Below are 20,776 nucleotides of genomic sequence, written 5' to 3' on the forward strand. Positions count from 1 at the left end.
TGTATGTCTAATTACAACAAAACATGTACAGAGGTAATATAAATACAGATATCTCAGATCCAGCATCATGAAGCCAGTGATTTGACAAAAGCTGTCGCTCACGATTTGTTACCATCATACTTCTAGTGAATGGATCCTCATCTGGAAACAAGCAGATGGACTTGTGATCTTGTGTATCTTGGCTAATCCAGCAAGAAAACTGGTCTTTAGTAAATTCTTTAGAGAAGAGGAGAGTAAGCCACTTAGTTATGCTGTGCTGTTTTGTCGAAACAAGCCGTTTTGATTGGTATGGGCTTTTAGGTTACTTCCATTGTGCTACTACTGAAAATGTAGTCAAAGAGCATTTTATAAACCAAATCAGGAATTTCCATTCACATGAGAGGACGTCTCATTTTTATTGATTTTATTTGTGTAATTTTATTTTTATTCTAGATTTTCTTTAGCTTGAAATAAAAATGTTTTTAATTACAAAAAAATTAAATCGTAGTATTGGAAGGTTTACCAGTTCTTGCAAAGAAAGGATGGTAGGATATCGCCCTCCGGTTTGGCCATCCAGCGGACCATATCTTTGGGACAAAGGGACTCCCTCAGAACCTTGACAAGAAATAAAGGTGCAGAATTTGAACAACCAGGGAGGATTACAAAATAAACTGGTCCAGGAAACCTGGAAACTTCTGAGCCCTCATTAATCTTCTTGCCAAATACAGTCTTCATGATGCAGGCATTGAACTGGAACACAGTATTAGTGTCTGTCTGCATGTATAGTGTTGCTATTCAGTGCATATGTGTTTTCCAGACCACCTGTTTGTTCAAGAAGGTGTAGATTATGGGGTTGTACATTCAGGAGCTCTTTAAAAAAAAAAGCAGGGATGGCCACCAGATGGTAATACTTGTTTTCATCATCAAAATAACCAATAACCTAGAATAGGGCCATAGCAAAACTATATAAGAGCCAACCATCACAATAACCATTCTGGACACGTCCTTCTCTGCCTTTTGGGTGGAGGCTGACTCGGCCTGCTGGGCTGCAACCTATGGGTACATTTTGAAACTATTCAAGCTCGTAAAATATATATTTATTCTGATAAAGCATTCACACATATTCTAAAAAAAGGATATTCTGCTTTCAGTCCTAAAAGTCCTACGAATTTTAAAAGTGTGATTTCTGGGAACGTTAAAGTCATATATATTACATATAGCCTATTACTAACAGCCTATAGTATATGTATTACACACACGCATATTATATATGCATTAAAGTTTAAAATAATACTGAATTTAATTACAAATTATATATTTAAATATTTGAAAGCAATACTCCTATTTTTAAAAAAAATCATATTAATTAAAATCACAAGAGCTCATGGAAAAATCATGGTCATTTCTAAAGTAAATATAAATGTCTCTATAATGCTTAATTTTCAAATATTTTACCATCTAGATGTGAACATGATTGCTAAAAAGAAGTATTTTAAAAATCTATATCCAATTGGAAAAATAAAGGGGGAAAATTGAAATTTATTGGCTATAAAGTATAATATCCATGAGGAAATATAAAACAAATTGCCAGCGTTGACAACAGTTTGTGCAACAATTTTCACAGCAAAGCTTTGTTAATTTCAGTGCACAGTTCTTGAACTTTTTCTTAGTGTGAAGAACAAAAGTGTTAAGAGCCTTTTTACACTATAAAGAATGTTTTGTGGCTTGGAAATGTTCTATGGATGTCAAACATTCCTCGTGGAACCACAGATGCCATTAAAAACATAATTTTTGAGAGTTTCACGTCTATGCCATTCAAAGTTCATAGACTCTCCATCTTATCCACAGTTGATCCCATAGCCGATTCCACTGCACACAATGAATAACCGAGTAAATAAAAACCTCTAAGAGTGGAGTGGAATACTTGGCTTATGGAGAAACTGTCAAAAATGAAGCCTGCTAGGGAGATATTCACCAGAATGCAATTGAAAGGCTGTCAGAGTTTCTTGTACTTTATTGTAACAAAAAGGTCAATGGCGTTCAGAGGCACACCCATGGAAATACAAAGCCCATGAAAGCTGCCTGCAGGTAGAAATCCCACTTCGGGGCCAGACGAAGGGGCTGACTTTGGAGAGGTTCTCAAATTGAAAGGCCCACACATCCATGGTTGCGCCGTTAGTGTCCTTGTTCTTGCACAATGTCCATGCTGGAGTCAATGAGCAGCCTGATTTTCCTTTTATAAAATCCTCAAAGTTTTGCCTGGTGTGAAAAGTTGGGGGCAGATGGGGATGATCTTCCGACATGTTGTTGGGATAATCCGTCCTCTCCATGCAAATTATGCTCATCACCCCCCTGGAATTTCTAAGCACATTATTAGGCAACTACTACTACAAATGCAGAATATCATATTTTTTAGATTGGATTTGAGCATAAATAACAGGGATGCAGCATTTCTAACGTCTAGAAAGATGATATCAGTGGGTAGCATTTAACTTACAGTAAACTTAAACTATTGGCCTAGTTTTTTGGGGGCCAAACAAGGTTGTTAATTCTTGGCAGCAGTAGAAGCAGGTGAAAGGCAAACCAAACTCTTAAGGTCCCCAAGCACAAGGATGAGCTGTAATCTGGAAACAAGATTTACATAAAGATTTAAACAAACTATATTGAAGTCACTGAGGGATTACATCCAAACTGGCAGTTTATCTTGTTAGCTAAAACTTAGATTGTGGGTCAATTGTGATAATCTGGAGAGAGATAAAGAGTGTTAAACTGTAAATCCAATACATCCGGCCTCTTTTTTTACACTTCATTTTAGTTCCTTAATTCTCCTCTGAGAATTTTCCCTCGTTTCTTTTCTTTGGTTTCGGCATGGTAAATAGCCTATTGTATTATAGGTTACAAACATTTGGTTAATGATAATGGCTCATTTTAACATAACTTACATTTATTTACTGCTAATGCCTCTTTTAGCTTTGAAAGTTCCGCTTATTTTGTGCTCTTTATTTGCATAGACAGAAACATTCAAAAGCTACATTTTGCAGTTCTGTTTAATAGATTTTTTGTAGGTCTTTAATTTGCACTCACTAGGAGAAATATGTTTTCTGTTTATATACATAGATATACTATGGAATATGTAAATATAATCTACACAGGCATGTTTGACAATTAATTTATGAGTTGTTATTGCATTTTTCCCCTTCCAACTTCTTGATGAAATCAGATGTGCTACTTTTAAAATTTTAAATAAGAATGCACTTATGTTTGTGTCAGATATTTTGTACAGTGTGTTGAATTTGTAGACTTATAAATGTTGAATGATTTCATTCATGAAAGTCAGAAGCCATCCATTGACCCGGGGTTGTTTTGTAACCAAGCTACGTATCTGAGTTGCATGGGTATGATACGACCTGGGTTACAGGAAGGTCATGCATCCTGGGAACTACGTAATGCACCTTTATCAACTTCATATCAGTAAATGATAATTGAATCAAATATGTTTAAATTCATTGAATGTGTGTGAATAAAAATAGATTGGATTTTTGATGTTAAAAAACGAATATATATGTATGTGTATTAAAGCCATCTATATGGAATTTTGCTTCTTGTATGATCTTTTCATTTAAGGCTGTTATGCCAGTGTGTGACAGAATTATGTGTATGTGAGAGAAAAAAGAGAAAAGAAAGAGATGAAAGAGGGAGACTGGGAAAATACACTCAATAGTTTGAAAATTGTCTGCAAAACAAAATATGTTCTCATTATATATATATATATATATATATAGTACAGACCAAAAGTTTGGAAACATTACTATTTTTAATGTTTTTGAAAGAAGTTTCTTCTGCTCATCAAGCCTGCATTTATTTGATCAAAAATACAGAAAAAAATTTAATATTGTGATATATTATTACAATTTAAAATAATTGTTTTTAAATGTATTATTTAAAATAATTGTTTTTAAATGTATTATACTTTAAATTATCATTTATTTCTGTGATGCAAAGCTGAATTTTTAGGATCATTATCACATGATCCTTTAGAAATCATTCTAATATGATGATTCATTATCAAAGTTGGAAACAGTTCTGCTGCTTAATATTTTTTCAGAACATGTGATACTTTTTTAGGATACTTTGATGAATAAAAAGAAAAAAAAAAAGCAATGTTTTAAAAATATAAATATTTTGTAATAACAATATACACTACTGGTCAGTAATTTGGGGTCAGTAATTTTTTTTTTTCTTTCTTCTTTTTAAATAAAAGCAATACTTTTATTCAGCAAGGATGTGTTAAATTGATAAAAAGTGATAGTAAAGAAAATATATTATTAGAATATATATTATTAGAACTTTTTTTTTTTGAATAAATGCAGTTCTTTTTAACCTTTTATTCATCAAATATATTAGACAGCAGATCTAATAAAACACTCGTAATAAATCAGAATATTAGAATGATTTCTAAATGATCATGTGATAGACTGGATGTTACATCTGACACTGAAGGCTGGAGTAATGATGCTGAAAAATCAGCTTTGCATCACAGGAATATTTTTTTTTTTTTTTTAAGTATATTCAAATAGAAAACTATTATTTTAAGTTGTAATAATATTTCACAATATTACTGTTTTTTCTGTATTTTTGATCAAATAAATGCAGGCTTGATGAGCAGAAGAAACTTCTTTCAAAAACATTAAAAATAGTAATATTTCTAAACTTTTGGTCTGTACTGTATATATATATATATATATATATATATATATATATATATATATATATATATATATATATATATATATATATATATATATATATATATATATATATATATATATATATATATTCATATTATATTTAAGACATATTACACATTAGAAGACAAAAAGCTATATCACCAACACTTTTTCTTCCAGGCATCATCAACTAAAGTTATGTTTTTATTCCTACTCCTACTTGCCATTTCACATATATTAATTGAATTTGTATATGCAGAAACTAGTAAATTCGGTAATTATAAATGTTTGTAAAATATTATATTTAAAAATGAATTATAGCCTACTTATTTATTAATTATATTTTAGATCAGAGTCATTCTAAAAGGCATCAGAACTCGTATCGAGAATAAATGGACGTGCCAGAGGAAGTTTCGATCCGAGGCTTGTGTTGTTAACTCATCACGTGACCAATGACAAACGAAACTCAGTTTCTGCCAATCATGTCGGTGTCGGAATGTTCAAACCCCCAGATCTTACTATACGAGTTTTTTAAATACACAGTCAAACAAGTAATATGAAGAATACAAATTATTTAAGGAAAATAAAATATTTCCCATATGCAATTCATATAATCTGTTATTGTCTATTATCTGTTGTGTATGTGTGTGTGTGTGTGTAAAGACCTCTAACACTAGCTTGCTCTATTCTTTTTTTTATTCTATCTGTTTTCTTTTTATTTATTATATTATTTAAAAGCCCATGCTACGTGTACTGTGTTAACCTAACTGAGACTTGTTATAGCACGTATATATCATTGCTCTTTTTGTTGTTTTTGATTGTTTCCACTGTCCTTATTTGTAAGTCGCTTTGGATAAAAGCGTTGCTAAATGAATAAATGTAAATGTAAATTTAATGTTATATCATATTGATATTCGTACTGGCATTTAATGCCACAGTTTAACGGGTAAATGAGTTTATCAGAGAGAGAAATTCAACAGACGCACACACAAGTTTTATTTTTTATTTTATTTTAATGGAATATGTGATGGCTGCTTCGTCCTACGCAGCTTCAATTACAGACTTTTGCCTGTTTTTTTAACTAACCACCAGATAGCGCTGTTTCCGACGCTCTGAAAGCTTTGAATCTTTTACCAGAACAGTCGTGGGAAAGTCTCATCATTTTTCCCATCACTACAGGTTTGTGTTTATTATCTATGATATGTTCAGTGACTGATTCTTATATGCAACATGTACAGCAGAAACGTAGGTCATAAGGTAAATAAATGTAAAAGCAGTCTATTAATAAATGTAGGGTTAATAACGTAATAAAATATGCTATTAAATCATTGTTTGTCGAACAACAAATGTAATCAATAAAGTGCCAATTACTAATTACATAGTACAGATAATAACAACAGCACAGCAATACTGAAATCCACGAATGAATTACTTTTATTGTTCAGTTCTTTTGGTGAATCTACATTCAAATAGACTAGTTGAATTCTAATTCTAAGTAAAATATATTTTATCATATCTGACTTGAAATGAATCAGAACGTCTACTGTGGTATGCTATGCGTGACTTATTAGACTTAAATCAGACACCTGACTGTTTAAATCAAATGTAGTTTATGTGTTTTCTTGTGGGCTAATCAGTGGTATTTTATTGAATAAATTAAATCTCACTTTTTTGGTTTAATATTTTTAGGCAATATATATATTTTGGGACTAGTTTATCTATTATTATTACGCATTTATTCCGACTCTAAAAAAGTGTAAACATTCCTTTTCAAAACATTGTCTCAGTTTAATTAACTAGTTTTTCTCTCTTCTGTTCTTTGCTGATTCCAGTGAATTAAATAAGTGCCTTTAAAGTATTTATTCCTTAAAAGTCCTAAAAGAATCGAAGCGATTCCGAATCCGTCACCTTTTGATGAGAGTGACCCTTAAAAATGTGTGTAGCAGTGGGTGTGTCCCTAATGAAATTATCCACGCAATGAGTATTCCTCGTCATATACGCAAATCACAAACGTTAAAACACGTTAATTCCAACCTATTCCTCTTCAGAAGAGGATATAGTTCCAAAAACTGCATGAATAGCGCGTTGTTATTATAAAATCGCTCGAGTCCGGACTAATTTTAGTTCCTGTGCCGCGGTTTCCATACGGACTTGTTTGACAGCAGCGCTCTCTGTCTGCTTGAGATGGCGGCCAGATCGGAGAACGCGAGGGCCCAGTAAACAGATCACCTGCGCGTCTACAACCTCCAGAGAAGCGCAAGCCGTGGTATTTACCCCATATCTACACCCTCTAGAAACAGAAGAACGCTATGGAAGGCGGGAAACCCACCCTGCCGCTGGTTTACCAGGCCGTACAGGCGCTGTATCACGACCCGGACCCTGCCGGCAAGGAGCGCGCCTCGGTCTGGCTGGGAGAGCTGCAGAGATCGGTGCGTTCACGAGCGGGCCTACTGCGCCATAGCACCCTCGCCCAATAATACACATTTACGATATACGCTGCATTGCAACTAGTGTCCGTTAAGGCCGCAGTGAAGCTTTCTGAAGCACAAACAGCAGTTGTGTTGGGAAGTAGAGCTGGTCACATGTGTTTGGACTGTTGTCGGGGTTTATTTCTATCCATTGCTGAATCCATTCCGCTGTGGTTAGATGGCTTTAGTGTGAGTTCTTGGTTTAGCAGAAATGTTTGGCAGAAAATATGGTTTATCATCTAGACCACCTTGTTAGTAAGCTGGTGACTGTGTTTTGAACATGTTAGCTAGTTCCTTGTTGGGCATTAGCTGGTTGACCAAGTTCCAAAAACCAGCTTGTCCACCGAATAAACCGGAATAACCAACTAGTCGCTATTATTTGCTAGTTTAAGATGTTTTAGCATTCTAGACTTGCTAGAAACCAGCTACTATGTTTCAAAACCCATCTTGTCTAAGCTGCGTTTACCAGCAGGGTAGGTTGAATTCAGACTTGGCTGATTTGGATACATTAGACATTTTAAATGTTGGTATTATAACACAAACACTGCAAATGTAATTTCAGTGTAAATGTTGCCCCTGCTGTTTTGCCCTTTGAGTTACTGGTTCTTCACTTAGTTCCACTTCAGCAAAGTGTAAGATTAGTGATAAGGAAGGTGTTAATATTGTTAGCGTTGAGAACAACACATTTGTTGCATTTTGCAGAACAGAGTAGCACAACATTGTGATGTTGATAGTGCGAATTGCATGGCTTCACATTTGACACTTAAAGGGATAGTTCTGTCTTTTACTCACCCTCATCTCATTTCAAAACTGTATGAATTTCTTTCTTCTGAACACAAAATAAGATATTTTCAAGGTGACCAAACTGTTAATGGTAGCCATTGACTTCCATGGTATGGAAAAATACTGTGTTAGTCAGTGGGTACCACCAGCAACTTGAGGATGAGTGAATGATGACAGAGCTTTTATATTTTTGGGTGAACTATCCCTTTAAATCAACTGCCCTGCTCCAAACCACACAATGATCTACCAGTACTGTCTGATAGATATTAAAATTGATAACCTGAATGCACTGTAAGTCGCTTTGGATAAAAGTATCTGCTAAATGCATAATTTAAATTATATATATATATATATAAAAGACTGCTGAATGCAGTAAATTCAGAACGAATTGCATTTTTCCCTAAAATGCTCTGCAATATTATGACATCAATAGTATGAATTACATGGCTTCACCTTAAGACAGTTAAGCTGATCTATCCTGACATTTTGTGTAGTGAAAGCTACACATATGTTCCTGGTTCCTGATGCTGGGATTTATTTGCATTAGAAATATTTATCTTTGTGTGATGCATCTGATGTAAAAGTGTTTATTGTTTTGCTTTTCCTTATTTATTCAAAATACAACTGGTCCAGCTTGATGTTCAGTCAGTGGCTGTTAGTGATATCTAGAGAGTGGGGTGACAGATATAATGCTGGTTATCCATGTGAAAATAGCGAATACAATTGATTTAAAGGCAGGGTAGGTGATTTGGTTCAAAGACATATTTTGTAATTCTGGTAAGTCTTTTCACATCCTGATGGCAATTACTAAGTTAAGTGTGTCTACATGTATTTATATGCATTTTTTTTAGTCTGTGGAAGGCGTAGGACCATAACATTTTCGTCCAATTATATCCCTCAGTCCGAGGACTTCGATAGGTTGTCCTACCTGCCTGTAAATGTATATATTTGCATACCTCCACGAAGACATGATATGTCATCAGTGCATTACATTACGCTATTGCAGACTAAGCAAGAATGTAAAGCGTTATTATTTTTCTATTATGCTTTTTGTATTGTCATGTTTTCTAAGAGGTAATCTGACAGCTTATTGGCACTTCCTCATTGAAGTTGTTCTCCTGTGCAGATGTACGCATGGGAGATCTCCGATCAGCTCCTGCAGCTGAAGCAGGACGTGGAATCGTGTTACTTCGCAGCCCAGACAATGAAGATGAAGATCCAGACATCGTTCTATGAGCTTCCCCCAGAGACCCACACCGCACTGAGAGATTCACTCCTGTCTCACATCCAGAACCTCAAAGACCTGTCTCCCATCATCATCACACAGGTAACGTCCCATCGTCTGTTTGAACTCGGGTTGCATCTGCTAAACGTGACGTGATTTGTGTCCTGAATCAAAATGAAAATCAGTGGTGATGATCTCAAACATCTGGTATTCATGATTGTGTTTTGGACATTTAGTGTGAGGTGTTAACAGGGACTGTCCATCCCGACCACACTGCAGTGCTACATATTGAGAACAGTTAAGAAAGTGTCACTGGTGTTTTAATGTCATTCTCTTTCCCAGCTTGCATTGGCAATCGCAGATCTGGCTCTTCAGATGGCCTCGTGGAAAGGCTGTGTTCAAACCCTGATAGAAAAGTAAGAATCCACTCCAGAGTTTTTCATTTGCATGTAATTGATATGTTCCTTATCTTTGACCCTGTTTACTCACTCCAAAATGGATATTACAGATAGTGAAAGTAAGTCAGGATTGCTTGGTGGCAAAATTTCCTAAAATGCAAGATTTTTTGTGACTTTATGAATTACCTTAAAATTCTAAAAGAATTAAAATAGTTGGTGTCACCTTGAAATGTCATAGTCTACCCAACGCTCTGTTATGCGTCTTCCAGATACAGTAATGACGTGTCCTCCATGCCGTTCCTGATTGAGATACTCACCGTTCTGCCGGAGGAGGTGCATAGCCGCTCTCTAAGGATCGGAGCCAATCGACGGTCTGAGATCATTGAGGACCTGGCCTACTACTCTACCACAGTGGTCACTCTTCTGGTATAACACAGTTATATTTGTACAACAATTTCTGTCATCAGATAAGATGCCTAGCCTGTCGGTCCAAAGTTGAATGGTTTTCACACATACTCCAGACACTTAAAGCAAGGAAGAGACATGGATTTCCATGCCGGTATTGTTAAAGGGGTCTTGTGATTCGATTTCAAGTTTCCCTTTCTCTTGGGAGTGTTACAAGCTGAAAAGTATGCTACTGTTAGTATGTTTTCTTATTAGTTTAAGTATTTGCTATTGACTTTTTTAAATGCGAAACCACTGAAGCTAAGCAGGTTTGAGCCTGCTAAGTACCTGGATGGGAGACCTCCTGGGAAAGCTAGGTTGCTGCTGGAAGAGGTTTTAGTGAGGCCAGCAGGGGGAGCTCACCCTGGCAGTCTGTGTGGGTCTTAATGGGACACTATATACTGAAAAAAAGCACCGTCTTTCGGATGAGAAGTTAAACTCGAGCTCCTGACTCTCTGTGGTCATTTAAAATCCCAGGATGTCTTTTGAAAAAGAGTAGGGGTGTAACCCCATCATCCGGGCAAAATTACCCCATTGGCCTCTGACCATCATGGCCTCCTAACCATCCCCATACACTGATTGGCTTCATCACTCTGTCTCCTCTCCACCAGTAAGCTGGTGTGTGTTGAGCATTCTGGTGCAATATGGCTTCTGTTGCATCATCCAGGTGGATGCTGCACATTGGTGGTGGATGAGGAGATTCTCCCAATTCATGTAAAGCGCTTTGAGTACCCAGAAAAGCGCTATATAAATGTAACAAATTATTTATTAACCCGATAGGTTTACTTTATTTAAATAAGCAGAATTCACAAAATGAAGTTTGCAAGGCATGAAAACACATCTCTTCCTCTATGGGGCCATTGTCTGTTGCTGCTTTTACTTATTCTTTGTTCTGTGCTATCAATCCATCCATGCAAATCATTTTAGTGGATTAGGCCCTGCATAAACATTTAAATAATAGTTTATGATTGTGAGCTTGAATGTTGTTGTATTTCCATGATCAGGTGACGTGTGCGGAGAAGTCTGGACATGATGAGAAGATGCTTATCAAGGTGTTCCGGTGTTTGGGGAGCTGGTTTAATTTAGGAGTGCTGGACAACAACTTCATGGCTAACAATCAATTGCTGATGATTCTCTTCCAAGTCATGGTAAGTTCAGACAATGCAGTCAGGTGTTCACTTAACTCCCCATTTCTCTTACTTTAAAAATATCTTTTTTCCCCCTCTCTTCATTACAGCAGAGGGACGAGACGTCCACAAACCTGCATGAGGCGGCATCAGACTGCGTGTGCTCAGCACTGTATGCGATCGAGAATGTGGCTGTACACATGCCTCTGGCCATGCAGCTCTTCCAGGGAGTCCTCTCTCTAGAAACAGCCTACCACATGGCCGTAGCCCGAGAGGACCTCGATAAGTACGTATGGCATCATTTGTGATCAATGTACGCAGGTCATGCAAGTCTCAAACAAAATAGCTCTGTTCTGATACCCAGTCAGATGCCATAAGACAGCATCTTAAGTCTCATGGGACCACCATATAAGTGGCATTTGGAATAGTATGCATGGGTAGCTAAAACAAATAGCACTAAGCGAACAGGAGACTGGACTCTTGGGTGATTTCTGTGAGTTTGATGTTAGCATGCTGCAAAGATAAAACGTCAAATTGTGCAATACTCAAAATGAGAGACTCTTCTCACAAATGATCTCATTTCATTTGCTGTTTCCACCGTGATGGATTTTTACATTCCTATTGAAGCAAACCTCACTAATCTTTATTATTTGGCCAAAAGAAGGTAATTTAAAAGGCCGAATATATTCATACTCTATCAGGAAGCTCTTTAGGTTTTGAGACCGTGCGAGTGATCTGTGTTGAAACTGTTGTAAACTGCATCTGTAATTTTTTTTTTCTTGCTTTTCCACCACAGGGTGCTAAATTATTGCCGGATCTTTACCGAATTGTGTGAGACGTTTTTGGAGATGACAGTAAGGACACCTGGCCAAGGCATGGGAGATCTCCGCATCCTAGAGTTACTCCTTATTTGTGCCGGACATCCCCAGTATGAGGTGAGAGTGAAAGCTGACACATTCACACATAATGATAAGTGAAAGTGACTATGAGATTTTCAAGCATCCTCTGAACTGTCTGTCGGGAACCTTTGTCCTCCTTCAGGTGGTTGAAATCTCGTTCAACTTCTGGTACCGTCTGGGAGAAACTCTTTATAAAATGAACGATCCGGCGGTCCACAGAGTGTTCAAGCCGTACATACAGAGACTACTGCACAGTCTCGCCCGCCACTGCCAGCTTGACCCGGATCATGTGAGCGTCCTTCCCTTCCCATATCTTTCTCCCATATCCAATACAAGCCACTTCTTTCCAGTACTTATTTCTTTTGTACAACAAAATTGAATAAGCTTCATGATTTGTTTTTCTTCATCTCTTATTTTGTGTTTCCTGTACAGGAAGGAGTCCCGGAGGACACAGATGATTTCGGCGAGTTCAGGATGAGAGTGTCTGATCTTGTGAAAGATGTCATTTTTCTAGTCGGCTCCATGGAGTGTTTCTCACAGGTAGAATTTATACTAGTAGAAACATGAACTGAAAGTGATTTGAAGAAAAGCCCCCAAAATGATTTTAAAATTTAGAATGATTTATTGAGAAACGAAAGGGAATATTAGACCTTACCGATCTTATTATAAATACTTTGTGTCCTCTCATCAGCTGTATTCGACTCTGAAGGAGGGAAACCCCCCATGGGAAGTAACTGAGGCAGTTTTGTTCATCATGGCTTCCATTGCTAAGAGTATAGATCCGTAAGTATCACTTTCAGTTATGCCTAAACCACATCATATTCAAGACTCTTGCTTTCACCAATCAAATTCACACCTGTGGCTGGGGTAGTGCAAACTTTTTGAGTCATGCTATTGCTGATTATACATTTCATTATCTGATTGTCCTGTATTTTGAGGTTACTACTTAACTTTTTTTTTTTTTGTAATGTTTAATGATACAGTTATCATTTGTAAACTATGTAGTAATTTATTGGAATTGGGATTAGTGTATGATGCTGATATGCCTTTTAAAAATATATATTTCTGACACTTTGTATAGCTCTAGTTATTGATATTGGATTACAGATTTATTTAAATTCTGATTGACAAGCTCTCGATTTGATACTTAACTTACTTGGCTCTGATTCTTTTGGATATTGTTCAGTCCAGTGTTTGAGATTGATTTACTCATCTTTTTTACACAACAAAATAGATAAATCATGAAATCTCTATTTTTGAGGCTCGGTGGTATACTTAATTTTCTGAATTCCATTTCCTTGACTCGTTTAGTCTCAACATAAACCGTGCACTGTTGTACGCAGACCGTGTGAACGTGGACCGCTAAAGTACACTTTGGGCTTTACCAAGGCCTAGTTATTTGTCAAAAGCACTGGTGAATCTGTTGCACATATAGCGTTTTGTTTGTAACTGTAAATTGTCTCCCTCTCCCTCTGCTGGCTCCTAGTGAGAATAATCCCACACTAACGGAGGTGCTGGAGCAGGTAGTGTTGCTTCCCGAGACGGTCCACCTTGCTGTTCGCTACACCAGCATCGAGCTGGTTGGCGAGATGAGTGAAGTGATCGACCGGAACCCTTGCATGTTAGGTGACTGTCACAGTCTGGTTCATTACGTGATACATGATCTTCACTCACAAGATGTATTGTTTCTGTGTGTGTATTCATGATGTCTGTATTGGGTTGGTAGATCCTGTTTTGAATTTCCTGATGAAGGGTTTGCGGGAGAAGCCGTTGGCCTCTGTGGCAGCTAAAGCCATTCACAACATCTGTTCGGTGTGTCGAGATCACATGGCGCAGCACTTCCAGGGCCTGCTGAACATCGCTCGCTTGCTCGACTCCTTTGCCCTGTCAACGGATGCTGCGGTTGGCTTACTGAAAGGTGTGTTTTTTTTTTTCTTTAATAAGCTTTTTTAAATATATAGCAGTCAACACTTTTCTGTTGATCTTAGTCATGCCTTTGTTGTATAGCTGGTTTTGTTTAAGTGGTGTGATTGGTTTATCTCAGGTACGGCGTTGGTGTTGGCCCGCCTCCCCCTGGAGAAGATCACAGAGTGTCTGAACGATCTGTGTGCGGTTCAGGTCATGGCACTGAGGAAGGTTAGATACTTCTTACTGTGTGGTCTGTATTTCTGAATGTTGGTGGTTAACACAAAGTAATGTCTGTGTTGTCTTTGTGTCCAGCTGCTGACTCAGGACTCCAGTAGTGGGAAGTTATCAGACCCCACTGTGTGGCTGGACAGACTGGCTGTTATCTTCAGGTGAGATTCAACATCAACACCTTTGCAATATTGTGAATATTTCTGTTTAAAAAAAAAAAAAAAAAAAAAAAAAAAAAAAATATATATATTCAACTTGAAAAGGATTTTAAAGTAATTTCTTAAGGTTTTAGTAGTTTAAAGTATTAAGTATACATGGAATGTTTATTAAATAATAGTTTGATTTAAATTATGTATTTATTTTTATTGATTTTTATTTTGAGTTTTTATTTATTGGTTTGATCATGTATTAATTTTGTTTAAATTTATTTTTTACATTATTATTATTATTTAAATTGTTAATATTATTTTAATCTGAATTTTAATGTGAAAATAGAAGTTAAAGAAAAAACGAAAATGTTAAAATTAAGTGTAACATTTGTCCTTGCAGATTATTGGTTTTATATTTATATAAAAAAACTACGTTTTTAAATGTTTATGAAACTAATAACTAAGTATAGATGAAAGATATTAAATAACATTTCATCTGAATTCTACACCATATTGTCTTGCTCGTAAATTCACAATTTATCTCTGCATGTTATTGTAAAAAAACAAAACTCTTTAAATAACACTTATTATTAATATTATACATTTCACAATTCCGTTGAATCCAGTTGTATAAAATTAAATTCCTCTCATTAAATCTTCATTTAACAAAAATGTCACATTAAAGAAGTTAAATGTGTGCTGTTTCAGTTCATGCTGTTTTAAAAAAAATGTTCTTAAAGGGTTGAAATCTTTCTCTATTAGACACACAAACCCCATAGTAGAGAATGGACAGACACACCCCTGCCAGAAAGTAATTCAAGAGGTATGTTTAGCTGTGTGTTGAATGACACGGTACTCTGTCTGTAAGTGTGTTTCTTTCTAATCATCACTGTTCTTTGTTGTAGATCTGGCCGGTGATGTCGGAGACATTAAACGCCCACCAGAATGATAACCGGATAGTGGAGCGCTGCTGCCGCTGCCTGAGATTTGCAGTGCGTTGTGTAGGCAAAGGCTCTGCTTGCCTGTTACAGCCACTTGTTACTCAGGTTTGTCTTTTTGCTTTAAAAAAGCACATCCATCGATCTGAGTGTGTGTTTCTGAAATGGAACAGACAGTGCAGATCTCATAAATGGATTTGTGTTTCAGATGGTGAGTGTGTACCAGGTGTACCCTCACTCCTGTTTCCTGTACCTGGGCAGCATTCTAGTGGATGAGTACGGCATGGAGGAAGGATGCAGACAAGGCCTGTTGGATATGCTACAGGTACGCCTGAAACACACCAGTCTAACCCGCAATCTCATGTAGGTAGACTTTAGACTTAAAAAACAAAATATATATAATATTTTTATATTAAGCTTGAACAAGGTATGAACGTTTTTGAAAACATTATGAAGCCAACATTAAGTACATATTTTAAAACTAATTTGGCATTGACCAGCTTACAAAGTTATTTAATTTGAATCTTGTGCTGCGTTGAGTTGATTAAAATTGATGATGATGATGATGATTAAATAAGTGTTATTGATCAGTAGCTGCATTTTCCCCTCTTGCAGGCTCTCTGTATGCCGACCTTCCAGCTGTTAGAGCAGCCTAATGGACTGCGCAATCACCCCGACACAGTGGACGATCTCTTTAGACTCGCCACAAGGTATCAGTTCTATTTTAGAAAAACAAGCAACTTGATATGATAAAACAAGTTCAAAATAAGCGACTTGCCGCACGACAATAAATGCAAGAAAAGCCATTTCCTCTCATTATTTCAGGTTTGTCCAGCGCAGTCCGGTCACACTGCTGAACAGCAGTATTGTCGTCCACATCATCCAGTGTGCCATCGCTTCTACCACTCTGGACCATCGAGATGCCAACTGCAGCGTCATGAAGTTTATCAGAGACCTTATTCACACAGGGGTCACTAATGACGTAAGCAGCACCGTCGATCAAGCTAAACCAATCGAAAAACCTTGTATATACATTTTAAGTGCATATAACTGATTTTCTTCTCTTTCAGCACGAGGATGACTTTGAGGCACGTAAGGGTCTGATTGGTCAGGTGATGGAGCAACATGGGCAGCAGCTAGTGACTCAGCTGATCAACACCTGCTGTTTCTGTCTGCCACCTTACACCCTGCCCGATGTAGCAGAGGTACTCTGGGAGATAATGGTCTTTGATCGGCCGGTATGCTTTTACTCTTTTTGAACACGCAACACTTTTTGAATGTCCCTCAAATACAGATTAACCTTTACACATTTCAAATATCTCCAAACACCTTGGCAATAGAATTACCATTGGCTAGTAATTTGTTACTTCCCAGAGCTCATATTTATGCAGCTTTTGGCTTAGTGAATATTAATCACGCTGTCTGTGTTCGGTTGAAATGTAAACACTTTTAATCATTTAGACTAACAACCTTGTAAAATGTGAGTAAATCACTCGCATGTGAGAGTCCTAAGTTCAGTTAAAATGGCAAATATGCAATCATACATTTTCATTCATAATGAATAATGAAGATGAACTGAGTTGGTGGAATCTTTAGTCTGGCGAGTGAACAAAATATTTTACTATAGCCGGTGGTATTTTATTACCAAGGTGTGCAAAGAGGGTTGACTAATCTTGTCTTTTAAATACTTTTCGGAGATCTTAAAGAGATTTTCTGTGTCAGTTATCAATTCTTTCATAAATGAGGCTGTGATGTAAAAATTGTCACATGTTGTGGCTGTCTCTGTCTCTAGACATTTTGCCGCTGGCTGGAAACCGCGCTGAAGGGTCTTCCAAAAGAAACAGCAGGAGGCGCTGTAACCGTCACACACAAGCAGCTCACCGACTTCCATAAGCAGGTCACAAGGTGAGTTTGTGCCGGCTGTCACCTGATCCTTCAAAGTAGGCCGTGAACATCAACTGCATTAAGATAACTTCGTTATAATTTCATTACACTCCTGAAGAAATCTGCCTGTTCCTTAATTAAACAAGCTTTTGTAAAAGTAATATAGTGCTTATCAGTGTAGATTACTCGCAACATTTGTCTTTTGGGGTATTGCAAGTTGGTGCAAGTTCGGTTCTCCTTCTGGTTAGCTCAATACGGCATTAACAAGTTCCCATAACCAGTCGTCCAAGAAGGTGAAGTATCTCATACTTTGGCAAGTCTTGACCTGAGGAATGAAGAGCCTCCCAGCATTGTGTCATGCACAGATGTCAAATGCATATTCTGACAAATGAGTCACAGCGTTGCATGGAAAGTCCAAACCATGCCAGACTGATGGATGCAGCGCTGTTGTGTTGCTCGCCCATGCTCTCGGCTTGTTTGGAAATTGACCTGTGATTAGTAATAACAGACCAGCTCATTGTTTATTAGTTTGATGAAAAGTGATGCTAATTTATTCTCACTTTTTCTCCATCTATCTATTAATCTGTCACCCCAGTGCAGAAGAATGTAAACAGGTTTGTTGGGCGATAAGAGAGTTCACCAGGCTGTACCGATAGCTGTCTTTTACACGCTGATGCTGCAAGACCAGGTGACACAAGCATATTGAACTCTAAATTTGTCATGTTATTGTGCATAACATGGAAACTTTCTACTCAATAAATGATGTTTAACAATGTAATTATTTTAATTTAAATGATCAGATCAGTTGATTTAAAATGTAATTCCTTTTAAAATTAGTTTTAAATACATTTTAAAATTTTTCTATTTGTTTTATACTGTGTTCTTAAATAATTTTAAAATTAACTTTTATATTAAGATGTAAAAATATTATATTGTATTACTATATATTTATATTAGGGCTGGGCAAGTTAACGCATTAACTCGAAAACGCATAAACACCGATAATTATTTTATCGCATGTTAACATTTTTTTTTATGAAATTCCGTTGCTCAATGGCTATGAATACACATACAGACAAATCATGGCTCACAGGAGGGGATGCTCCCGATCAAATTATTTTGGTTAAGCATCAACATTCACAAACCACTGTCATTTTTAACAGAAAAGAATGCAACAAGCTTGTAATCATGACATAAGTTAGAAATAGGTAGTTTTCTCTACCCGCACATCAAGTGTTGTCCCACGCCGCACGCTGCTGCGATGGGTCCTGCAATCGTGCAGGTCTCTACTCAGAAGATGCCCGTTATAATTTTATGATCGAGGCCCTTTTCTATATTTTCTATAAAAACGTTCATGTCCTGGCAGTGACAAATAATAGCTTGTTTTATATTTGATTTAATTACATTTATGTTATAAGTTAAGGTTTACAATAAATATTTTAACTGCTACTATGTAAAAGGAATACTGCTGTAAAAAAAAGCACCTTATTTGTTTAAAGTGTTTGCAAACCAAATGTAACCCTGGACCACGAAACCTTGAATTTTTTCTGAAAACTGAGACTAAGTTTTCCATTAATGTATGGTTTATTAGGATCGGACAATATTTGGCCGAGATACAACTATTTGAAAATCTGGAATCTGAGTGTGCAAAAAAAATCGCCTTTAAAGAAAGTTGTCTAAATGAATTCTTAGCAATGCATATTACTAATCAAAAATTAAGTTTTGATATATATATACAAAGTAGGAATTGTACAAAATATCTTCATGGATCTTTACTAAATGTACTAATGATTTTTGGCATAAAAGAAAAATGTATAATTTTGACTCCTACAGTGTATTTTTGGCTATTGCTACAAATATACCCGAGCGACTTAAGACTGGTTTTGTTGTCCAGGGTTACAAATGTTATTACACTTTTGTTCATATAGCAGTACTTTTAAATGAAAAAGTGAACAATACACTACTTTTGAATGCATTATTAGTTTTGTGCATAACAATGTGATTAATTGCAATTAATCACAATCGTACGATTAATCGCGATTTTTTTTTTTTTTTCAATTAAACGTTGCCCTGCACTAATTTATCAATATGATTTATTAAAATGTTAAAGATTTAATTTTTCAATGTTAACTTAATGTAATGAATAAAATTCAAATAATTTATTGTATTTTTTACTTTTTTTTTATTTATTTGATATAATAAATTTTTAAATTGAACTTTCTTTTTTGGTGTTATTTATTTTAAATGGAACTATATACATGTAATAATTATCATGTAAATATTGTATTATGATATTTTAATAAAGTAAAGCTTGAACTAAGTTTATAAAATTAAATGTATCTTTTTCTTTTAAATTTTTTTCAATTATTTCTGCTGATAAGAAAAATCATACAAGAAAACAGTTTACATTTATTTTTAAAATCTTTTTTTTGTTGTTGTCAAATCTAATCTTTTTTCCCCCCCAACACTATTTACTGTTGTGCAAACAGGAGGTGCTAAATTTTTTATTTGATCAAGTTATAAGCAGATTAAGTTGTTTACAAGATCGTACACATCGTCAAAAAACATCCTTTTTTTTAAGTCACAAATGACTGAAGAACTCATGAAAATTAATTGGTCAAACATTTTGGAATGATATAAATATTTCTGAATAAATTCCGCATTTTAAAATGTTCTCTCTCGTCCTCTGCAGGTCAGATTTTTTGTTTTGCTAACATTTGGAGGAAGTGGCAAAGGGAGATGACCATGATGACCACTGTTGAGAAACTAAAGGGAACTCTTGCATGAAGGATTTGTGCGACTTGGCACCATGGGAAAGCCGACCAATCGAATTGGAGCTTTGGAGTGGCAGGGTTTCAGGAAAAGCAGTTTGCCTTGTGGGTGTCAAGACTGCAGCCCCATCCCTCCCTTTTACCTCTATGAGCACACTGATGTCAGCCGCACTGAGAGAAGGGGGGGGGTATTTCGGAAGGGACACCGTTGTCTTGTGGGAGGGGGGCCATCGAATGGAGGCTGAAAAAAACACATATATATATACACACACACACACATTTCAAAACATAGATGAACTTCTGCATCGGTCGGATTTCTGGGGGTCGATCAAAAACCAACGAAAAATAAGGATGTGCCTGGTTGCAAATCATAATGCATCATTAAAAAAAAGAGAGACTTGTACGTTTTTAAAAACAAATGGAGATTTATTTTCATGGACGTGTGTTTAGAGATCAAGATATGGCTTTGCTGCCAGTGCCATAAAAACGACTACCAAATTAAAGATCGTCACAGCAGCAGCCTGCGCCTGTGGGACATTTGGAAAGGGAGAATCTTGGGAGACTTGGCATCACCCTTGATTATTTTTAAAGTTGGGTGGGATTTTATCCATACAGGTTATGCTGTAAATTATTCAGTGGACTGGCAGAGGCTTTTTTTTTTTCTTTCTCACCCTATTGGCACATTTTGAGATGCAGAGATCGTCTTCGGCCGATTGTGTGAACAAATAAAACCAACATTGTGAGGAACAAACTCATTTTTGTCTCGTATCTTTTCAGATGCACTATTGTGTTTGAGAAGTGATTTTACGTTCTCTTGCAGCTCTCAGAACCTGTTTGACCAGGTTTCA

The 20,776-nt window shown here is 36.4% G+C and overlaps 1 protein-coding gene across 1 annotated transcript; it reads left to right on the top strand.

Annotated features, from left to right (window-relative positions):
* Positions 1-6,733: 6,733 nt before the first annotated feature.
* Positions 6,734-20,683, top strand: LOC132098871 (transportin-3). The gene is made up of 23 exons (XM_059505119.1): positions 6,734-7,135; positions 9,084-9,284; positions 9,525-9,598; positions 9,850-10,006; positions 11,029-11,172; positions 11,262-11,437; positions 11,948-12,086; positions 12,193-12,339; positions 12,483-12,590; positions 12,742-12,833; positions 13,537-13,676; positions 13,777-13,968; positions 14,095-14,186; positions 14,271-14,347; positions 15,098-15,158; positions 15,241-15,381; positions 15,482-15,598; positions 15,889-15,983; positions 16,099-16,255; positions 16,344-16,511; positions 17,066-17,178; positions 17,753-17,845; positions 19,850-20,683. The coding sequence occupies exons 1-22, from the start codon at positions 7,016-7,018 to the stop codon at positions 17,811-17,813; spliced, it is 2,772 nt and encodes a 923-aa protein (XP_059361102.1). The 5' UTR covers positions 6,734-7,015; the 3' UTR covers positions 17,814-17,845; positions 19,850-20,683.
* The last annotated feature ends 93 nt before the right edge of the window (positions 20,684-20,776 follow it).

This window comes from Carassius carassius, chromosome 22 (assembly GCF_963082965.1).
Source record: "Carassius carassius chromosome 22, fCarCar2.1, whole genome shotgun sequence".
Taxonomy (NCBI): Eukaryota; Metazoa; Chordata; class Actinopteri; order Cypriniformes; family Cyprinidae; genus Carassius; species Carassius carassius.